Genomic DNA, 22,112 nt, shown 5'->3' with positions numbered 1-22,112 from the left:
TCTGAACAGTGGAAGGGCTACACTGACTACATCATATTTAACATGCAAGCAAATAGTCAACATCACTAATTGACACAGTACTTTTACCAATTCATCTTTTGATTATAAATGTTAGACCTTGTAGTACTAGTAGTCCCGTCTTTTAAAATAAAATATCATCTTATTTACCAATAGAGGAGGACCAGGGGACAGATACTGAGATTGTTGTAGCAGTACTAGACAGTAATAGTAGCAGCAGCAATAGTAGTAATATTGGTAGTGATGGTAGTAATAGTAGTTAGGGCTGTACCGAATGTCATTTTTTAACATTTGAAGCTTCGATTGAAGTATTCGAACGAAGCTTCGAATGTCTATAAAAAATATATATATTTCTTTTATAAACTAAATCCTCAATTTGAATAAAGTGATTAATCTGACTAAATTAGTATTTTTCTTTTATTAAATCAACTTTCTTTAATGAATATAACTCATCAGTTTCGTCAACATAAATAATCCAATAAGGGCACGGTTGGTATGAAAGTGATGGTGACGTCTTATAGTATAATATTAGTGTAGCCTAATCTTTAACTGCAATTGTGAAGAAAAACCCCATTGGTTTAAACAGATTGAATAGACACAAAAAATAGATTTAAAATTGTTTTTATATATTTTTTTTATTAAAAATAAAAAAATTCAAATGTCGATTTAGAATTCGAACGTCAACATTATGATCGAAGCTTCGAAGCTTTTGAAGCATTCGGTACAGCCCTAATAGTAGTAGACTAGTAGTAATAGCAGCAGCAGTAGTAGTAGTAACAGTAATAATAGTAGTACCAACACCAATATAGTTGTAATTATAGCTTTATTATAATTATTGGAATGATTTTCAACACACATTTTTAACAATTTAATCAGAAACCTCCCTAAACTTGTTTTTATTTTCATCTGTGTTTTATCCTATTTATTTTAACGTGTCTGTAATTCAACATCACTGTAAATGAGGGCGACCTCGATGATTCAACATCACTGTAAATGAGGGCGACCTCAATGATTCAACATCACTGTAAATGAGGGCGACCTCAATGATTCAACATCACTGTAAATGAGGGCGACCTCAATGATTCAACATCACTGTAAATGAGGGCGACCTCAATGATTCAACATCACTGTAAATGAGGGCGACCTCAATGATTCAACATCACTGTAAATGAGGGCGACCTCAATGATTCAACATCACTGTAAATGAGGGCGACCTCAATGATTCAACATCACTGTAAATGAGGGCGACCTCAATGATTCAACATCACTGTAAATGAGGGCGACCTCAATGATTCAACATCACTGTAAATGAGGGCGACCTCAATGATTCTTGGTTTAAATGAAATTACCCTGAGAACAGATCCAGGGGACAGTACAGACTGGGACGCTTCCATTTCCCACTGGCAACCTAGAGAGAGAGACAGAGACAGAGAAAGAGAGACAGTGAGACAGAGACAGGGTTAAGTGTCTTGCTCAAGGACACTTGGACATGTTGCCCGGGAATCGAACCGGGAACCTACGGATTACCAGACGACTGCTCTACCTCCCGAGCCACTCTGATGTTATAGAAGTAGAATACTACTGATCTTAAAGTGTTGGTGCATACAGAAGTAGAATACTACTGACCTTAAAGGGTGCATACAGAAGTAGAATACTACTGATCTTAAAGTGTTGGTGCATATAGAAGTAGAATACTACTGATCTTAAAGGGTGCATACAGAAGTAGAATACTACTGATCTTAAAGTGTTGGTGCATACAGAAGTAGAATACTACTGATCTTAAAGTGTTGGTGCATACAGAAGTAGAATACTACTGATCTTAAAGTGTTGGTGCATACAGAAGTAGAATACTACTGACCTTAACTCATTGACCGCCACGTTTAAGTGCGCGAGACGGCGCTAGAGCACCACCGCTTTAATCAATGGGAGGACTGGGAGATTTGCGAGTGCTTAAAATATATCTTAAATTATGGCTATGGGTCTAATACACTCGTCGTATTAGTTGCTTGCAGTCAACATGTACAAAACTGATTGTTTTTTTTCATCTGTACATTTCCGTTTTATACCGTTTTGAATACGAGTATAGTTTGTGATTTCTAGTCATTCCAGAGAAAGACGCGATAATAGCCCTTTAGTGGAATACACAAAACACGTTGTCATTTTCCGGCTGATTATCGAATCTTCCTGAAATCAACGCTAGATCATCATTATTATCCTTGCTCGTGCATACATGAAATGGCCCTCGTAGCGCGGCTCTCCCTCCCCCACCTCCTGCACCCAACGGAAAACAACCACACATACACACACAGATACAGCGTAGATCGGGGTAGAAATACATATCAGATCAACGATCAAATTTATAATGTTCTTACCATGTATCTGATGTAATGCAAAAGAAATAATCCAATTATCTGATCGCCATTTGAAGTACTGGGCGTGGAGGTCCGTGCCACGTTTAACAGCCTTGCATATATCGTTGAAATCAGGTTACCTCGCCTGATTATTTAAACCACGCCTGCACGGCTTGGATCGCCCCAGAAAGAAAAAAACTATACCATTCCCAGTGGAGTGCAATACCAGCCGGAAGGCGTAGGGGGGCGGTAATTGCCCTTTTGCGACCTCAGACCCATTCCAAACGATAACATCAGGCTGGATGGATGAAAATGAATGGATATCGCTAATAAAATAAATAACGATTAAAACCCGACTATACTCGTGATTGGCACTCAAGCGATGGCGAGTTAACCCGACTATCATCGTGACTGGCATTGAATGAGTTAAAGTGTTGATGTTATAGAACAGGGGTCGGCAATTAGGTTTGCCCACGGGCCAAATTTTCCCCAAGCCATTGTGTGGCGGGCCAATGATAATGACATTTTTTTTAACTCTGTCAAAATTAAAAATTAAAAATAAATTAAAAATAAATATCATATTCTCAAAATAAACTGACGGGCCAGAAATTATTGCTGGCGGGCCAATTTCGGCCCGCGGGCCGCCTATTGCCGATCCCTGTTATAGAAGTAGAATACTACTGACCTTAAAGTGTTGGTGCATATAGAAGTAGAATACTACTGACATTAAAGTGTTGGTGCATACAGAAGTAGAATACTACTGACCTTAAAGTGTTGGTGCATACAGAAGTAGAATACTACTGACCTTAAAGTGTTGGTGCATACAGAAGTAGAATACTACTGATCTTAAAGTGTTGGTGCATACAGAAGTAGAATACTACTGACCTTAAAGTGTTGGTGCATACAGAAGCGGCAGACTTTGGATTTGACCTCTTTACTGACGTGTCTGGGGGAAGGCAGGAAGCCACACTTAGGCTGAAACACAAATCATATGCAAATGAGCAGGTGAGGAGCAGCACACAGAGAGAGACACAGAGGTTGGTTTGGTAATTTTACAGAGAGAGACACAGGTTGGTTTGGTAATTTTACAGAGAGAGACACAGGTTGGTTTGGTAATTTTACAGAGAGAGACAGAGGTTGGTTTGGTAATTTTACAGAGAGAGAGACACAGAGCTTGGTTTGGTCATTTTACCAGCGAGAGGCTGAGGTCCGCCTGGTGCTTTTTTTATTTTTTATATATAAAACCAATTTAGTAAATTTTCACATCAGTTCCTCTTTTTTTTTATCCACTTTTTCTCCCATTTTCTATTTTTTCTCCCATCCCAATTTCGTATCGTCCAATTCTACACTCCCCTGTCTCGAACGCTGTTTTATGCCTCCCACAAGCCGGCTGCAATGTGGACTAAGTCATACATTGCACGAGTCCCCTCCGATACTCGAGGTAACAGCCGTCGCATCTTTTCACCTGCGCAGCGCCATCTTTCAGCGTCGTTGATTCTACTGCGCAGACGCACCAACCGACCTGTAGGAGTCGCTGTCCACAACGTCCAATCCCCACCCATCAGTATCCCTCCCCCTAATACTGCCAATTGTATTAGTATGGACGACCAGTCAAACTGAAAGCAATGTGGAGCGCTGGGTTCGAACACAGTTCCTCTTCTTTTGTAAAATACTAAGCACTTTATCATACTTACTCAGACAACATTATACATGGAAAGTGTCTGAGTCACAGCACAGAGTCATAGTAGAGAGTAGCGGAGTAGATGTCACACGAAAGAAGGCTCTAGACGACATGACAGGTTACACAACGATGGTGGTGGAAGATTTGGCAATATTTTGGATTCAAACTAAACACTAATAGGGAACCTGCTAGCGTTCATGAGACTATCTGTAAACTCTTTATGATGAAGGAAGCACCACAAGAGTGAGGCTGCTGGGCCCTCCAGCAACCAAGACTCCCCTGGACCAGTCCAGCAACCAAGACTCACTGGACCAGTCCAGCAACCAAGACTCCCCTGGACCAGTGCAGCAACCAAGACTCCCTGGACCAGTCCAGCAACCAAGACTCACTGGACCAGTCCAGCAACCAAGACTCACTGGACCAGTGCAGCAACCAAGACTCACTGGACCAGTCCAGCAATCAAGACTCACTGGACCAGTGCAGCAACCAAGACTCACTGGACCAGTGCAGCAACCAAGACTCACTGGACCAGTCCAGCAACCAAGACTCACTGGACCAGTCCAGCAACCAAGACTCACTGGACCAGTCCAGCAACCAAGACTCACTGGACCAGTCCAGCAACCAAGACTCCCTGGACTCAGTCCAGCAACCAAGACTCAGTCCAGCAACAGTGTGTTTGCGCGATGCACGAAATATAAGAGGGACAGTGTGAGCATTTGTGTTGTTCAAAGTAAGAAGATGTAAAGATCTAAGGCTGCAGCTACAATGATCCGTTTTGTCTGTCCGTCAACATCCGTTTGTCATACATTTTCGATGTGGAGCCTAGCTTAGCACAAGTCGATGGATACGAAGTGGCTAGCCTTGCTTAAAACTTAGAACAAACAAAAGATTGTGTTAAGCTAAGCATCTATGCAGCCGGATAGCTTTCTACTTAACACACAGAGAGGAGATTAGTATCCATCATAATGTTTGTGTGTTCCTTTAACACTGGACGCCAGACCCGAGATATCCCGGGTTAACTCGCCATGCGCTGGGCGCCAAACCCGAGAAAACCCGGGTTTTAATCGTTATTTCTTTTATTCGCTATATCCATTCATAATTCATCCATCCAGCCTGATGTTATGATTGGGAATGGCTCTGAGATCGCAAACGGCCAATACCGCCGCCTAACGCCTTGCAGCCGGTATTGCACATGATTGGAACCCCTCTGGCTTGGGCTGTACGTTGATCTAAGAAGTCCGGTCCAGGTTTTCCTTCTCGGGCATGAGTAACGTTTATAACACATGGATTGGAGACACTCGAGCACCGCCGGTTCATGTGTTTTGGTGGATAACGTTGGACACACGACCGCAATCAATATTTGGAATGGCGATCAGATAATTGGATTATTATTTTTGCAGTACATCATAGATGAGGTAAGGACTATACGTTATCAATCTTGTAGGGCTGGGCGATTAATCGATTTTTCGATTAATTCGAATTAATGATCTAGGACGATTTTGAAAAATTAAAATCGATAAAAATTACAAAAATCACGTTTTATTTTACAAAAAGTGATGTTTGGTGAACATTAGATTTGCACTTTATTAATCCCAATAGGGCAATTCATTCTTGTTTGATGATCAAGAGGCACGTTTTATTTGTTTTAAGTGAAGTTTGGTGAAAAAGCAATTATTGCACTATTAATCCCAATAGGGACATTCATCTTTGTTTGATCAAGAGTAACCTTTTATATATATATATATTATTTTTAAGTGAAGATTGGTGAAAGTTAGGTTTGCACTTCAATCCCAATAGGGAAATTCATCTTGGTTTGATCATTTGTTTGTGTCAAATAAAAACAAAGGTTATTTGAATGATTTCCTAGGTGTTTCTAGTTTAAGAGAAAAAAATCGATTAAAATCGGAAATCGGATAAAAAAAAATATATATATATCTGAGATTTTATTTTTAGGCCATATCGCCCAGCCCTACAATCTTGCGTTGATCCGATGATTTTTTTCCCCCACGATCGCAGCGTGTGTCTGTAATGTACTGTGTAATGTATGCCGTTGGTGCCGCTTGAAGCATAGAAACCCCCCGCCCCCACCCCCTTTCGTGCATGCATGATGAAACATAATACCGATAATCTAGCGTTGATTTCAGAATGATTCTTGATCGAGGCGAGAAATGGGACGATTTATAATGAAATGCAGTAAAGCGCTGTTTGCCGGAGTTTCCTGGGATTACACAGGATCACTAAAACTATACTCCTATTCACCACGGTATAAAACGGAAATGTATGGATGTTGCATGTTGACCGGAAGAAACTCACTGACAATCGACGTTGTTATTAGATCTATAGCTCTAATATTTAACACTTTGGCTGCCATGGGTTAAATTAATGATATACCATAGATTGCCAGCGCTATTTGTCTATGGAGAACGTCCCCTTCTTTGCAGGGCTATAACTTTTTAAATTCTATTGCTACATTGCCATTATTAGGGCCCATTCAAAGTCCTATATGTATTGTTCATTGTGTAGCAACGTTAAACTTTTTCATTCACATATTCATAGTAAAGTATGGTCTAATGTATAAGTATGTTTTCATCTCTTTCTGCAACTTTCTCCAGAACGTGATATATAGCCCCAAATGCATTATATTGATGATGAAATACAGTTTGATGGCAATCAGCGCGATATAAAAAATTCCAACTAGACGTACTTCTAGAAGTTACTACACGTCATCTGATGTTGACCGGATGGGCGAGGGGGCGTTTATAATTCCGTGGGCAGCGTTATACCAATCATCTAATGTGGGTCAAATGTTGATAAAAGCAGTTAGTATCGAAGATGGTAACGTTACACGCTGAAACTCACCCCAGTCTCCGCGCGCCGTTGGGCGATCATCGTCGAGTAGAAATGTTATCATTATGGGATATATTATTACCCGGTCCATCTCCAGCTTGTATAATGGTATATACGTCCAAATCATGTTGTTTATCGAGTTATTGGCAATCGATCGCTATGTAGAGTGACGAGCTAGAGTGCCGGAACCTATCCCGAGTGGCCGGAAGCAATAGGGCCGACCAGCAAAACCTCTACTGCGCTTCCTGTTAAGCAGTTGCGCCGATCGGCCACCAGATGGCGCTCCTGAACCGCCAGAGAGCTCAGTGGGTCCTGCTGGTGAATCTCAGGCCAGCGGAGGGGGAATATGAATCCGATTCCAGATTTTTGAAATATTGATATAAGGACGCTGTACAGCGTCCCCCGGCAACTTTAGCATCGCCAGCAAAGACGTTGTAAATCGTTTTTAGGCAGTCAAAGTGTTAATATAGGTTTAGCACTGCAAACACCGGAACTTATCCCCATTGAACAGAGCGCTGGCACACAACGGCCCAACACCCATAGCGACCCCTGGCGCCGAAAGTGTTAAGGATTTTAAATGAATAAAAAAAAAAGTGTTCCTTGTAGCAGTATTAAAAAAGACAATTTTGAACGAAATAGCACCATTGTATTAAGATAAAAGACATCCAAGATACTGGAAAACTAAAAACCGTCAGATACTGTTATACTATAAAAACTAAGAACAATATTGTGATATAATATGTTGGCCAGACACCATCCCTGCCATCAATGACCTACACCCATCCACCACCCACAGAGCAAGACAGAACTGGGGTCATAGTACCCATCCACCACCCACAGCAAGACAGAACTGGGGTGATGGTACCCATCCACCGCCCACACAGAAAGACAGAACTGGAGTCATACTGTGGTTTGTCCCAGAAGCGGCGTGTTTAAAATGACGCCTCTCCTGACTCACTCGGCCCGTTTGAAACAAGAGACTCTATTCAGCTCAAAAGAACACTCACAACATCACAAGGTTAGAATTGTGGTCAGGCAGAATAATTTATCCTGTTTGGAGATTGTTTTCCACATTAATGGTTCAATAGATGGTAAACAGTGTGGAGGAGAGACAGAAAGACAGACAGAGAGAGAGAGAGAGACAGACAAAAAGAGACAGACTAACAGACAGTATCATAGTGTGTATCATGATGTGTATCATAGTAGTGTGTATCATGATGTGTTTAGTTTATTCGGATCCCCATTAGCCATTGCCACAGGCATAGGCTACCATTACTGGGGTCCACACAAATCAATACAATAAAATCAATACAATACACCTCAATAACACATACAAATATTATATAATAAAATATCTAAGTTCACCAATCACACATACCCATCTACTCAATCATGTTTCAAGGCATATATGTTCACTTAAAGTACAACAATACATCTCAATACAACATACAAATATATTAAGTTCACCAATCACACATACCCATCTTCTCAATCACCCACTATGTTTGTACTTAACCGACAGTACCATTCTTTCTTATATGATTTTGAAGGTGTTTTTTAAATGTCTGTTTTTCTTCCAACCCTAGTTAATGCAGGTGGTAAGGAATTCCATGCAGTCATTGCTCTATACATCAGTCATTTTCATTGCATTTGTTCTTGGCATCTTTACAGTACATCTTTCCATTGACGCATGCCTGGTGGAGTAACTGTGTCAAGTTTGAAGTTGAAGTTGAAGTTTGACCTTTTCCTACAATTCAGAGCAAGGAGCACTGCTTTGTTCTGTGTAATTTGTAGTTTTCCCAGTTTCTCTTCCAGCACTTCCTTCAGATCACCGGACAGTAATCCAGATGTGAAAGGATCAGAGCCTGGATAACATGGATCACTGAATCTGGTGTTAGGAATTCTGCACATCTTCTAATTAACGCCAGCCCTCTCCCCATTTTTTGTTGTTATGTTATTTATATGCGTTGACCAGCTCAGATGACTGTCCAATGTTATACCTAGTAGCTTTGCTTCTTCTACCTGTTCAATTTCATCATTATTTTTAATTTTGGATTATCAATTAGCATATGGTGAGAACCATTAAAATACACTTTGTTTTTGCCATGTTTAAAACAATTCTATTCGCTCGAATCCACTCTTCTACTTTTTGTAGCTCTGTATTTAGTGCCACACCCATATCTTCCAGAGGAGGACGCCAGGGTTGTATCGTCCGCATTTATAGCCACCTTCGCTTGCTCTAAAATTAACGGCACCCGAGTCTGAACCCACTCCTCACCTGCTCAGGTGTGTGTGTGTGTGTGTGTGTCTGTGTGTTACCTTTATTTCTACACACAGTGGAGGTCTGGTGGAGTAGATACAGAAGGGAGACGTGAGGTTGGGCAGACAGAGAGCACAGCCACTGTAGATATCCATCACCTTGTTACAGCGAGACTCTGAAACAGACACACAGATATGAGATATTAGGGGTGGAACGGATCATGGTTCGGTTCATATGGTGGTTTTTGGTTCGGTACGATTCAGTGGGGAGAAGAAAATACTAATTCAAAATAGTATTAATACATAATACTACAGTTTTGCCTTCAATGCATTAGCTGAAAGCATAAGGAACACATACTTGTACATTATATTATTTGTTCATTATAAGCTTTGCTGTGGAGGTCCATCCATCTGTGTAGGACTACAGTGGACGTGTTGGATAACTGACCTCTGGTCTGTTCCAAATGACCTGTTGCTGAAGTGACTATGAGAGGAAACATTAACGTTGTGGCTTGACGTGATTTGAAATAACAAATTACCTGCTAAAGATGGACTGGGATAAAACTTAATAGAAAATTTTTTTGTTTGTGAATCAATAAGAGATGGAATTGCGTTCATAAAAAGAAATGTCACCCCTATTATTTATGTTTATCTATATGAAGATAAGATAATGACCATGCATGCAATACAGGTCAGGGCCACTAACATGGTAAAGTCAGAGATATTTCAAAAGGTAGGATATGTGCAAATTAGAAGCGGCTAATTACAATAAGATTAATGATAAATTACAGAAGGATTGGTCGAGATTGGGCTACTACACATATGATGGATTTCAGTACCAGAATAGAAGTGATCAAAATGAATATTCTGCCAAGGCTGTTTTATCTCTTCCTCTCACTACCAGTCAAGATCCCGACTCCCAATTCATAGCGTGGGACAAACAGATCTCTAGGTTCATATGGGCAGGGGGCAGACTAGTGATGCACGATATATCGGCCGATATGGCAGTTCTCTCCTCCCCCCCCCCCCCCCGATATATCGGTCCAATATCAAGATAGGGCCGATATGGGCAGATTTATATATATAAAAAAAAAAAAAAAAAAATCATGTTTTGGCCTTAAATAGTTTCAAAATATGTCATTTCTGCAAATAAGTTACAAAAGTAAAAAATTATAAATAATGCGTTTTGGAAAATAGCTCTTTATTTGATGATCATAAAAAAGTGTTTTCTATACAGAGATATCGACATCTGTAAATATCGGTATCGGCCAGAACAGCAATATTAATATCGGTTATCGGTATCGGCCACAATTTTCACATCGGTGCATCACTAGGGCAGACCTAGGGTGAAATTCAAAACATTGCAAATTTAAAAAGAGGGAGGAGGCCTGACACTACCTAAAAGAATACTACTATGCAGCCCAGCTGAGATATGCCGTTTACTGGTGCTCAAGAGCATACAGGGCCAGGTGGGAGGACAGAGAGACACACCTAGGACGTGTCCAACCTCAGGCCAGATTGGGGGGGAAAGAACACACAACAAAACAGGGAAATAATTCAATAGTGGACCACACACTGATGGTTTGGAATGAGGTGGTCAGGAAATACAAATCAAAAGAAGACAGTAGACTTCTGATTTGGCCTTCCCAGACCCCAGGCTTTAGCCCGGGAACACTGGACGCCACTTTTGACGGGTGGAGAGATAGAGGTATAACAGCCATATGTACACTTTTAGAGAACCATAACTTCATGTCTTTTGAGCAATTTAAGAGAAAATTTGACTTGGGAAATGACAATTTGTTTAGATATCTACAGCTGCGACACTTCTATGATACAGAAGTCAAGAATAGGATATCAGTAGGTGGTAACGGGGTGGTGGGAATGATGGAGATGGCGTACACGCGAACTCCAGTGAAAATAGTATCGGAAATGTACAAAAGTTTACAAGCTCGCAACAACGGTGATTCATATAATGTGAAGAAGAAATGGGAAAGTGAACAGAGTATAATCTTGACGGAGGATGATTGGCATAGGGCTGTCTTAAATACTTCGAAACTTACCGCTCTTAGTGGTAAATTGTGTTGATGTTGGTTTTGTTTCATTAACAAATGAGGCAGAACACAGTGATTGTATCCTTTTTTGTTTATTGCACTTTGTTCTTGCTGCAAACTGTAGAATGTTCGGCTGTGAGCAAGGAGGGATGTTTGTGTTCCACGCTTCAGTTCCCGGTATCAACGCTAAACCCTACTCATTGGTTGAAATGGCCTTCATGTTTGAACTTACATCGCCACCTATTGCTTTGGCATTGTACTACATGCAGATTTTGCAGTTGCGCGAGTATGCAGGTATTTTTTTAAACCACCCGTGTATACAGGTTTATTTTTTTGAAAACCTCCGTGTCAAAAATACGCGTGATCGTGTGGACTGGGCCTGAGAGTAGTCAACACTACCCCAGTCCCCTCCCCCACTAATCTCTTGTCACATACACCACCCACACCCCTTCTCACACATACACAAACAAACCCTCAAGCCCCAGAGGCGCGACAACAATAGATCAGCACAACTTGCACTCCGGAGAGAAAGGCGCACGTTCATTCTCTTGCGTACGGTATGCTTTTACCGCTTCCGTCTCAGAAAACCAACTTGTGTAAGATGTCATTATTTTCAGAATTTCATTGGCTACACAAACGGTAAATCATTTTCAGCGTCAGTGGTGATTTGTCTGGTCATTGAGAGGCGAAAGCGGAGGTGAACACTTTTCGAAAAAGACACTCGTTGGCGGTTTGGTCTTATAACCAGAGATTGGAAGCACATAATACTCGTAATAAATAGGTCAATCGTTGTGTCAATGAAATGGCAGCCATTTTAGCTTTCAACCAATGTGTTGGTCGAGAGACAATAACACAGCGTGATGCCGACAGGCGGCTGCAAATGTGTTGTGAGGGGCAACGTCCCGGGCGCGGGCCAACAGCCTGAGGACAGACAGAATTTTTTGAGGTTAAGCTGCTAAAGTAACCCTGAAGCAGCTCATAGTGGAGCGGTCCTCTGGACCAAGTTTCATTTGAGTTGATTTTGCAGGGAGATCGGGAGATGTTTGCTCTCCAGCTTAAACAGTGAGGGGCTGAGCCTGAGACACTCACTCCCTCCCTCCCTCCCCTCTCTCTGTACTAGGGCTGGGCGATATAACGATAACTATCGCGATATATTTTAATAATCGATATCGAATATCGAAATAAAAACAAAATCGTTTTTTTTTTTTTTTGTGACCTGCAACAGGGCAGTTTTAAAACCAGAGACAGTGGACAGACTTGTCTTTCTTGCCTGCAACTTAAAGTAATGGCTTTGCTTGTCCAAATGACAATACTGACCAAATTGAGATTTATTTTTCTCTTGTCCATTTATTTTGTTTGCTTTATAATTTAAAATACAGTTTGAAACCGTCTGTACACAGTAGGCTATGTGTGCTAGCAGAACTAGACTCCAGTCACGAGTCACGGTGCACATGTGCGGTGGTTTGTCCACCAAAAAAGCGCCAAAAGATCGAAAATAAACTAGCAGAGCCAGAACTGTTCAACTCCCCTGGAGCCACAGCCAGCAGAGAAGCCGGTTTACTTTAGCTTTTAAACCAGCTGCAGCCTGAGAACTGGAGTGTGAGGGGATGTAACACTAAATATGGCGGCAATGACAAAGAATTGCTGCAAAATAAACATACATCTGTTATAAAAAAATAAATACTTAACAATTTCGATAATTATCGATATCGAGAAATGTGATAACATTATCATATCGTTATCGCGATATGATTTTTTTTCCATATCGCCCAGCCCTACTCTGTAAGTTATAGGTTCTATTGAAGATACTAAACTGTATTAGTCTATGTTTAGTCGAGATGAATACAGTCCGAGACATGCCCAGGTCCAGGACCCACGCTGGCCCTGAATGATTAAAAGACCTTTGTGTGGATGTATCCATTGCTGGGTTTAAGGCAAGCTTTGAACGTTTCTGGGATGCGGTTTTGACAGTAAAATAGCTAAATAAAGGTAACTGTTGAGATTCACCTGCAGAGCTCATGTTTACATGTCCTTCCAGCAAACAGGAACTTCCTTATGGGCTCAGTTGATATTCAGGTTGGTTAATACAACAGAATAAGGCAAGAAGCACAATGACATCCAGAGTCTCTTCAAGGACATAAAGAAACATCCCCTAAACACTGTGCCAAAGTGTCATGATACCGGTTCTAAAACTATGTTGAAACTTAAATAATAAAAAATAATAGAGACAGGGGAAAAAATTAAGAAAGAGAGAGGGAGGGGGTATTGGGCTCCAATTCCACACTATTGGAAAACAAAACGTATCTTCGCCCAGACTCCACCGTGAGCGGCTCCAAGATTAACCGTTTTGGGACCAGCTTGGTTGACATTAGCAGGTAATGTTAGTTTGGGTCATTTTACACCTGCTTTGATGTGGTAATAAATAATATGGACATTTTACAATTAATATGAATCTTTAATTTGCCTCATAACAGCCTATGCATAGTGGAATGGTGTTCTTAGGAACACATAACGGCCCTAGTCAGGGGTAGAAGCTGAGAGACACCCAGGAGAATGTTCTGAGTATATGATGATAAAGATGACACTGAGAGACACCCAGGAGAATGTTCTGAGTATATGATGGTATAGATGACACAGAGAGAAACCCAGGAGAATGTTCTGAGTATATGATGGTAAAGATGACAGAGACACCCAGGAGAATGTTCTGTGTAAGGTACGGCTGTCTTAAATACTTCAAAGCTTCGTTCGATGGGCATGGGATTCGAACAGGAGAAAATGTATCCCCCCTCCCACCTGCAAAATCTTGCGCCTCCAATGCAACGAATGTCATACGCCTCATTAACTCTGCCTCTCTTTGTTAACTACAACAAGCAATGCTGTTGATGAGGTTGGACTCGGCACCGACAGATTTGTGTTCATTGTAGGGGTGGGAATCGCCAGAGAGCTCACGCTACGATACTATCGCGATACTTGCGTCACAATACGATAGTATCGCGATACTAAATATATCCCGATACGCTGAGTATTGCGATATATCAAATTTAATTTATTACCTTTTTTCAACTGCAAAGTAAAACTTTGTCAACATGTTTTATCTAATAAAATAAAGTTCAGTGACAGTCTGTTAATCTCACTTAAATCGTTTTTATTGCAGAACATGGTATTTTCTCAAGCAGACAGATGTAAACACTGTAATCTGTGTTGCATGTACCTGACAAACTGAACTTTCATATTCCAACTTAACTGAATGCACATGTGTGTGCGCGTGCGTGGACTACTGTACTATTACAGGTATTGAAATGAACAATGCAACTTCCTTATACAAAAAAAGAAAAAAAAAATTTATGAATAATCAAATATCAATACTTGGCGTCCCTGTATCGATACAGTATCGCCACGCAAAGTATCGCGATACTACTACGTATACATTTTTTCCCCCACCCCTAGTTCATTGTGCTGCTTTTATAAAGCCTCAAATGACGGCTTACAATATTTTGTGAAAGCAAAGTGTTTCATTTTCTAAGATTTAAAAAGGTTTTAAACTTTACAGCACTGAGTGTCTGTAAACTGTAAGTGTCTTTGTCTCTATTAACTACATATAAATATTTATATAATTGTTTGCTTTATAGACTAAGGTTGCAACATAATTATGTTATGTAATGTTGTTGGCTGCGTAACGGAGAGCAGCGCAGCTCCCGACCCATTCATTTAATTAATTAATCCAATCCACTTTATTTATAGAGCACATTAAAAAAAAAAAAAAAAAAGTTGACCAAAGTCAGCCCGAAGCTTCAACTGCCAAAAAGCCCTAGTGTAAGGACACATTCTGTTTCAGAACTGAGATCACTACTATAAGATACTCAACAAACATTCGGTGAGTCCTTGTTTTGTTTTAAGCTTGGGGTTTAGAAACAGATGCATCCTTGTCTAATACGTGATGCTCAGTCCTCTGTTCCACACTGTGTATGCAGGGGAGGAAATTAGGTCATTTTACTCGCCAAATGAGAGTATTCTTTATGTTTGGCGAGTGATTCATGAAGAGCACTCGCCACACTGGCGAGTAGTAAACAAAACAAAAAAATCATTCTGCAATCTGCTGATTCGCTCACTGGCACAAGCTGAACTCTGACTCCCCCCGTATGATTCCTCCCATTTGCGCCTCATAATAATCCATAACCAGTGAACATCATCGTTGCGCTCCAAGCTCCTCCAATGAACACTCGTTTTCTAGAAGATGCCGCCCATCTAGGGGAAGTGGATAGACCACTGCGTGCGGCCCTACAGACTCCTGTCACCGGCTTGACAACGTAGACAAAAACAGTGGATGAAAATAATTGCATGTAGAGTCGTCGCTTTCGGATATCAGTGCCGTCTGACATGGGGGCAAACAGCATGCGATGAGTCTCCTTCGAGTCGGATGAGAATGACAAGTCAACCAGCATTAGCCGGCTAGCTACCTAGCATATAACAAGCTACCATAACGCGCGTTCAACATAGTGGACTGAGCAGCTTTGCTTAAATGCAGCCGAGTGACATTTTATTATTACCGAATTATTACCGGGTTTCCCCCCATATCACCACTCACCCATATGCCCTTCACAACGGTGATGTTGTCATACTTGTCATTCAGAATACACCTGCTGAACCCCTAGCGTTGACATGAGATTCGATTCTAATGTATTGTCATCATGCAGCACAAGTACAGTACAACCAGAATACGTTTGGCATCCAACCAGAGTGCAAATGTAACAAGTCAAGTTCAAGTAGTTTTATTTAGCTATTACATTACAGTGAAATGCTTGGTTCTTTCACTGCCCAGCCCAGTCTAGCCCAACCCAGTCCAACCCAGACCAACTTTCCCTGCCCAACCCAGTCCAGCCCAGCATCTTTCACTGCCCAGTTCAGCCCAACCCAGTCCAGAATAGTTCCCTCTTTCATGTTAATTTTATTTTATTTTTATTTAACCTTTATTTATCCAGTCAAGCAATTAAGAACAAATTCTTATATACAAAAGCAGCCTGTTAATATGTGATATCCTAATATTTTGAAGAGTAGAGACGGTGTGATTAATATATGTTTTATGCTAATATTGTGAAGCGTAGAGACACTTATTAATGTTTTATGGTAATAAATAAAGAGTAGAGACACGGTGTGATTATTACTATGATTGAAAATCAATTTAGACGAAGACATACAAAGAAGTAATTATCACAATTAGCGATTTATTCATGGCTGGTAAAAAAAACAGTTTGGCTGGTAAAAAAAAATCATATACTCGCCAGTTGGCTGGTAAGCCAAAAAGTTAGTTTCCTCCCCTGTGTGTTTTCCTGTGCAACCGTACTTAATGTTTCTAAGTTACAGGAAATTACAGCAAATGGCTTTCTTTATTGAAAATGATTTTGGCCTCCCAGACGGGTCGACCCCCTAGTTGTGACTCTGCACCATATTGTTTGAAGATCCTTGGGAAAGCCCTGCCATGCTCCCACGGTAACAACCCTCCCAGGTCAAAGCCCAGCTGAGCATTCAGGTTTTAGTTAGTCATTTAGCCGACGCTTTTATCCAAAGCCACTTACAAGTTGTGTACAACAAGTCAGCAGGAAGGGAAGGGTACAACTCTGTGGGAAGCAGATGGAATTATAGACAAACATCATCAACTCCAGTCACTACACCAAACCACCAACCACAAAACCAGTTTGGTGAAGTTGGACGTGTCAATCATTAGGATAATTATACACTAGCGCAGTATTGCGGGAATTTGCGTCACAAAGCCGCGGGGCAGGAGCAGGATACTGTGTCGACCACCACGTCGTGCATCCAATCAGGTCGCGGTACGGGTGGGTTTATACATGAGATACGTTGTCTTTAGAGAGTCCTGTGTTAACTAAACCAACAAGGCATCCAACTTACTTACACCAAGCTACTGTAACATATCCATAGATAAATATATGCTGGCAAGTGGTTTTAACATTAATGGTTGTTGGTGTAAATATGACAGCATTTGTGCTGCTGGGACAAGACGGGAGAATTTTTTTATTGAGTCACGGAGTGGAAGGGAGTGGAAGGGCGCAGAGCGACTATACTATAACAACGGCCAATTAATTACATTCCAAGGCTGTAAGAATCAGTAACCAATAATCAGGACTTTTTTTAATATGCAATTGCAATTTAATATAATTTATTTTGTTGTTGAAAACACAGTACTCCAAGACTACATCGACTCAGCTCAGCTATAGACCTTTTCTAACATACACATTCTAAACAGACACCTTTGTATTTTCTGTTCAATGTTTGATACAGGATGGAGGACCTCTACCATGGCTACTAATGTAGGATACATGCAGGATGGAGGACTTCTATGTGTAATAAATAACGGTAACACTTTATAATAACACTCAGTTATAAGACGTTTATTTTAATTTTTTTTATTGATCTTTTTCCCCCTCCTTTTTCCTCAGATTTTCTCCCATCCCAATGTTAGTCGTTATGCCAATTCCCAATCCCCTTCCTGGTCGCTGCGCACTTACCCCCCACAGTCGGTCTGGGAGAGTGGAGGCTATCACGATCACGTGCTTCCTCCGACACACGTCTAGCCAATCAACCGCTTCTTTTCACCTGGCAGCGCGGACTCTCACTGAGAGGGTGTAACGTGTGGAAGGATCACACTACCCCCCTTAAATCCTATCCGCGCTGAGCAGGCGCCCCGACCGAACTGTAGGAGTCGCTGTTTACAACAACACAGACCCACCCCTCCAGCTTTCCCACCATCTAATACTGCCAATTGTATTAGTGTGAACGGCCAGCCAAGCTGGTGACAACGCCGGGAGCTGGATTCGAACAGGCGAATCCAGCGTCTCCGGCGTTGGTGACGAACGCAATCTCCGCTATGGCACCCGACCGCCCTAGTTATAAGACCTTTATAAGGTATTTGTAGATAATGAACTAATCATGAACAAACCATTTATATACATTTGTAAATTATTATTAAATCATTTATAACTATATTTATATAACATTTACAAATGAGTTATACATTATTTATAACTCATTATCAACATTGTGGATATGAAAAAATGACTATACCTCCATTTATTTGTTCATGTTCAACAAATGATTTGTAAAACATTCTTAAAAGATCTATAAATCATTTGCAGATGTTATTGTGTGCCCTAATCTAAAGTGAAGACCATTCAAATGTCTAATACAGTTACAATTAATTATTTGTTGACTTTTTAATCACCCGTTACAAATGTAGCTTTCGGATCCACCCTTCTTTGTGACATCAAACAGTGACAGAATTAGGACTATAGATAAATGCAATTTTATTAACATATAAAATGCATGTGCACACATAACATATAGTGTAAACTGGGGGACACTAGGACCCATGAGTACCGTATGCAGAGGAAGTTTCACGCGAGTCAGTTTGAATGGAAGCTCATGATCTAGTCTAGTCGATTTTGTGTTTTGAGCACAAAGATCATCATAGATCTAGCCTCTTTATTTTGCTCTCAAAGTGCACCAGATTGATGCATTTAACTTTAAAATGTAAAAAATAAATAAAAATTGAGTTTTCCACCTGGCAGCTGTGTGTATTTGCCACTCGCCCCTTAATCAACGGAGGCCGACACAGTATTGCAATACACATCTCACTACATCCTGCACATTTTTAATGGCAGAGGCCACGTCTGGTCTTTTGTGTAATCTGGACTCGCAATGGATAGGTTAGTTGTCAGAAGCGGTGCCGGTTGCCCGCGATGAAATGGGCTCTGCGCATAACCAGCTGCTATACCACACTGGTGGCTATCTCAAGGCAGAGTATTAAATCGCCTTTTTGAACTCAAGAGAAGAAGCGTGGATTTTACTTGCAGACAAAAACAACCCATTGGCCGATAATGAATGGCTGGCATTTCTAGCCAAAGGTTCTAGGTTGAATCTGGGACTACAAGATCGGGACACAGACCTGTTTGGATGCGCAGCTAAAATAGAGAGCTGGATTAAGAAACTCTGTTAGTGGCACTCTAGGATAATCAGCGGAGATTTGGGGTCATTTACTCTGCTTGATGGCTTTTTGTAGGAACAGAATGTTGTAAAAAAATCATTTGAAGCCCATCATCTGTAGCCACTAGAAGGGCTCATTGAACAATTTCGGAGAGAGAGCGTGGACAATTTGGACAACTGGATCAAAGCTCCATTCATTACGCATGACGCAGCAGGCAGATATCAATCCGGAACGAGTACCCAGTGTTGTGTAATGCTGCGCTGAGAAAGCGTGTCCCCTTCGCATCAACATACCTCTGAGGCCAGAAATATAAAAAATAAATACAGATCTCGCCTCAGAGTAGAAGCGGATCTCCGCCTCCACCAAAGCGCATGTGAACGCATTTTCTTTTTTATGTTCTGGCAACATATTTTGGCTAAATATGCCTCATTTTATAAATGTGTATACAGAAACAAACCGTTGCTTTTGTTGATAATATTCATTAATTTAATTGATGATAGTGCTGTAATTTCATTTTCTAATAAATATGCATGATCAAGTTCAACGTGTGATTTTATTTTGATATTCCTTATTTCCACGTTGAAATTAAGCAATACATTAAGTGTGGGGTCGCCAAAGAAAATCCTAAATAAAATGGGGTCGTGGTATAAAAAGGTTTGTGAACCCACGTCCTAGAGACATGGAATACCTTGACCTTTATACATGACAACGAAAGGCGCAGGGCTCTGTGTGGACAAGAGATTTGTGATTGGTTTATCATGGGAGACAGCAAGACTGATGGGGAACAAAAGGGTTGATCAATGGAGAAGGGTAGACAGAAACTGATTATTGGAGAACAATAGGCTGCCTATAGGAGGTGTGGGGGGATAACAAGAATGGGAGGGGGGGCATACAATTCCACTACATCTACTACTGTAGTACTAATGTAGGATACATGTAGGATGGAGGACCTCTACCATGGCTACTACTGTAGTACTGTCTAATACAGAATGGAGGACTTCTAGAATATGATTCACGTTGAATCTTTATTAGAATATGATGATTCATGTTGAACCTTTATTAGAATATGATGGTTTGTGTTGAACCTTTATTAGAATGTGAGGTCAAACTAAAAGCAGCCTACCTGGTCTTTCGTGTTGAACCTTCATCGACAGTTGCCTCACAAAGTCCAGTGGTAGTTTGACAACTTCCTGGTGATGAAAAGAAGGGAGGGGAAAAGAACAAAAAACGGTTACAAACTGTTTCATTAACACTTTGAGTGCCAACAACGAGAAATCTCATTAGTTCATGCAATGCGTTGAGTGCCAACGACAAGAAATCTCGTTATTAATCTTTTTTATTATTATTAGCGATTTCCATTCATTTTTCATCAATCTAGCCTCACGTTACCACTGGGACTCTGTCTGAGTTTGAACAAGGAAAATACCGCCCCCTATCGTCTCCTGGATGGTAATGCACCCTTTGGATTGGATTGAATAAAAAACGCATGGGGAAAAGAAAGTCCGGAATCCACATTTTAGTCAGGCATGTAACCCGAGCCTACTGCAGTCATCGCCGACCCTCAGAACAGCGTGGAATAGGCGTTTCCAGTACCCAGCGTTGGATCAATAAATGCGATCGATATTTGGAATGGCGATCAGCAATTGGAATAATCTTTTTGGAGAACATCTGATCTGAGGTAAGGAATCTATTTTACCAGTCTTGGCAGGGCTGTACACTGCGATCATCTCGTCGCAAATTGCCCCCTAATCTGGCCGGTGCGAGTGGAAAATATCATCTGGGGGCAAGCTTGCGAGTAGTGATTGCAACCCTTCATTCGCATTTCACTCCTAAATTAATCCATACAAATTAGATAAAACATTAGCCTACAACCAGGGCATAATGTTGCGGTTGTAATTTCATTAGACAGACCAGCGCGGACCTTTAATAACATGCAATTTGATTGACACGAGCAATGGGCTAACGTTAGCTGCTATCCACGGTATCCATTAGGATTATGCTAAGCTAACTAGCGTTAGCTGCTGCTAACCCTGGACACCAGTCAAAGCGGACTCCACAACACTAGTTCCATTCGGGAGGAAAGGGGGTGGGTTATATTGACAACGCTTGACAACAGAAGTTTAAACATAACTTCATATTTATTGTTATTCGTTTCTGTTACTGTATATCATCCACTTTCCATCTCCGTCTGTTAAACGCTTCCTGTTTACATTAGAGTGTGACGTCATCACCTACGGCAGCTTAGACGATCAAAACGCGAACCTAGAACAAAACCCGGGGGGGGGGGGCTGGCTCTCATTCGTTCTCGCCCCCTCTCTCTCTCGCTCTGATTGATTGAAAACTTTATTAACAGATTGCAGAATGGGTACAATACAGTACAGCTCTCTACATTCAATGATTTAAAGTAGCCAAATGTTACAGACAGTATAAATACTAACTGGATAAAAACATTTAATTTCATTATCTGAAATATTCTAAAATCATTAAGTCTGCTATAAGCCATTATCCCTTTGTGTGTGTGATTATTATTTTCTCACAGTAGTGTGTGTGTATATATATATATATATGTGTGTGTGTGTGTGTGTGTGTGTGTTTGGCTAAAGTGGATAGAAAACACAGTACTGTGCAAAAAAAAGGCACCCAAAAGTTTATATAAATGGTCTTAGATGTAAATACATTTTTTATTAGTGTGTCAGTAGACTACTCTTATTTTTTAAAACATCTTCATGGTTTAATAATGCAAACATATGTTGCAGGGACTTATTATAATCATCATATTGGCGTGACTGTATGCATCAAAGGGTTAAATCAAGCATTTTTAAGTGCTTTAGAGGAAATGTCAAAATATTGCGATATATATCGTGTATCGTGATATGGCCAAAAAAAATCGCAATATCATTTAGAGG

At 40.8% G+C, this 22,112-nt stretch overlaps 1 protein-coding gene across 2 annotated transcripts in view; it reads right to left on the bottom strand.

The window, feature by feature from the left end:
• The window catches only part of ippk (inositol 1,3,4,5,6-pentakisphosphate 2-kinase), a 62,006-nt gene that overhangs the window by 21,332 nt on the left and 18,562 nt on the right, over nt 1-22,112 (bottom strand). For both annotated transcript variants that reach the window (XM_084316490.1, XM_084316491.1), the window contains exons 4-7: nt 20,330-20,396; nt 9,217-9,332; nt 3,255-3,344; nt 1,368-1,426 (exon numbers count right to left, since the gene is read on the bottom strand). In XM_084316490.1, the coding sequence (XP_084172616.1) occupies nt 1,368-1,426; nt 3,255-3,344; nt 9,217-9,332; nt 20,330-20,396 (332 nt within the window). The remainder of the gene's footprint in view (nt 1-1,367; nt 1,427-3,254; nt 3,345-9,216; nt 9,333-20,329; nt 20,397-22,112) is intronic.

The sequence above is a fragment of the Notolepis coatsorum genome (assembly GCF_963971535.1).
Source record: "Notolepis coatsorum genome assembly, chromosome: 6".
In the NCBI taxonomy this organism is placed as follows: Eukaryota; Metazoa; Chordata; class Actinopteri; order Aulopiformes; family Paralepididae; genus Notolepis; species Notolepis coatsorum.
The sequence above is the reverse complement of the archived record's forward strand: the minus strand, read 5'-3'. Positions and strand labels throughout refer to the sequence as shown.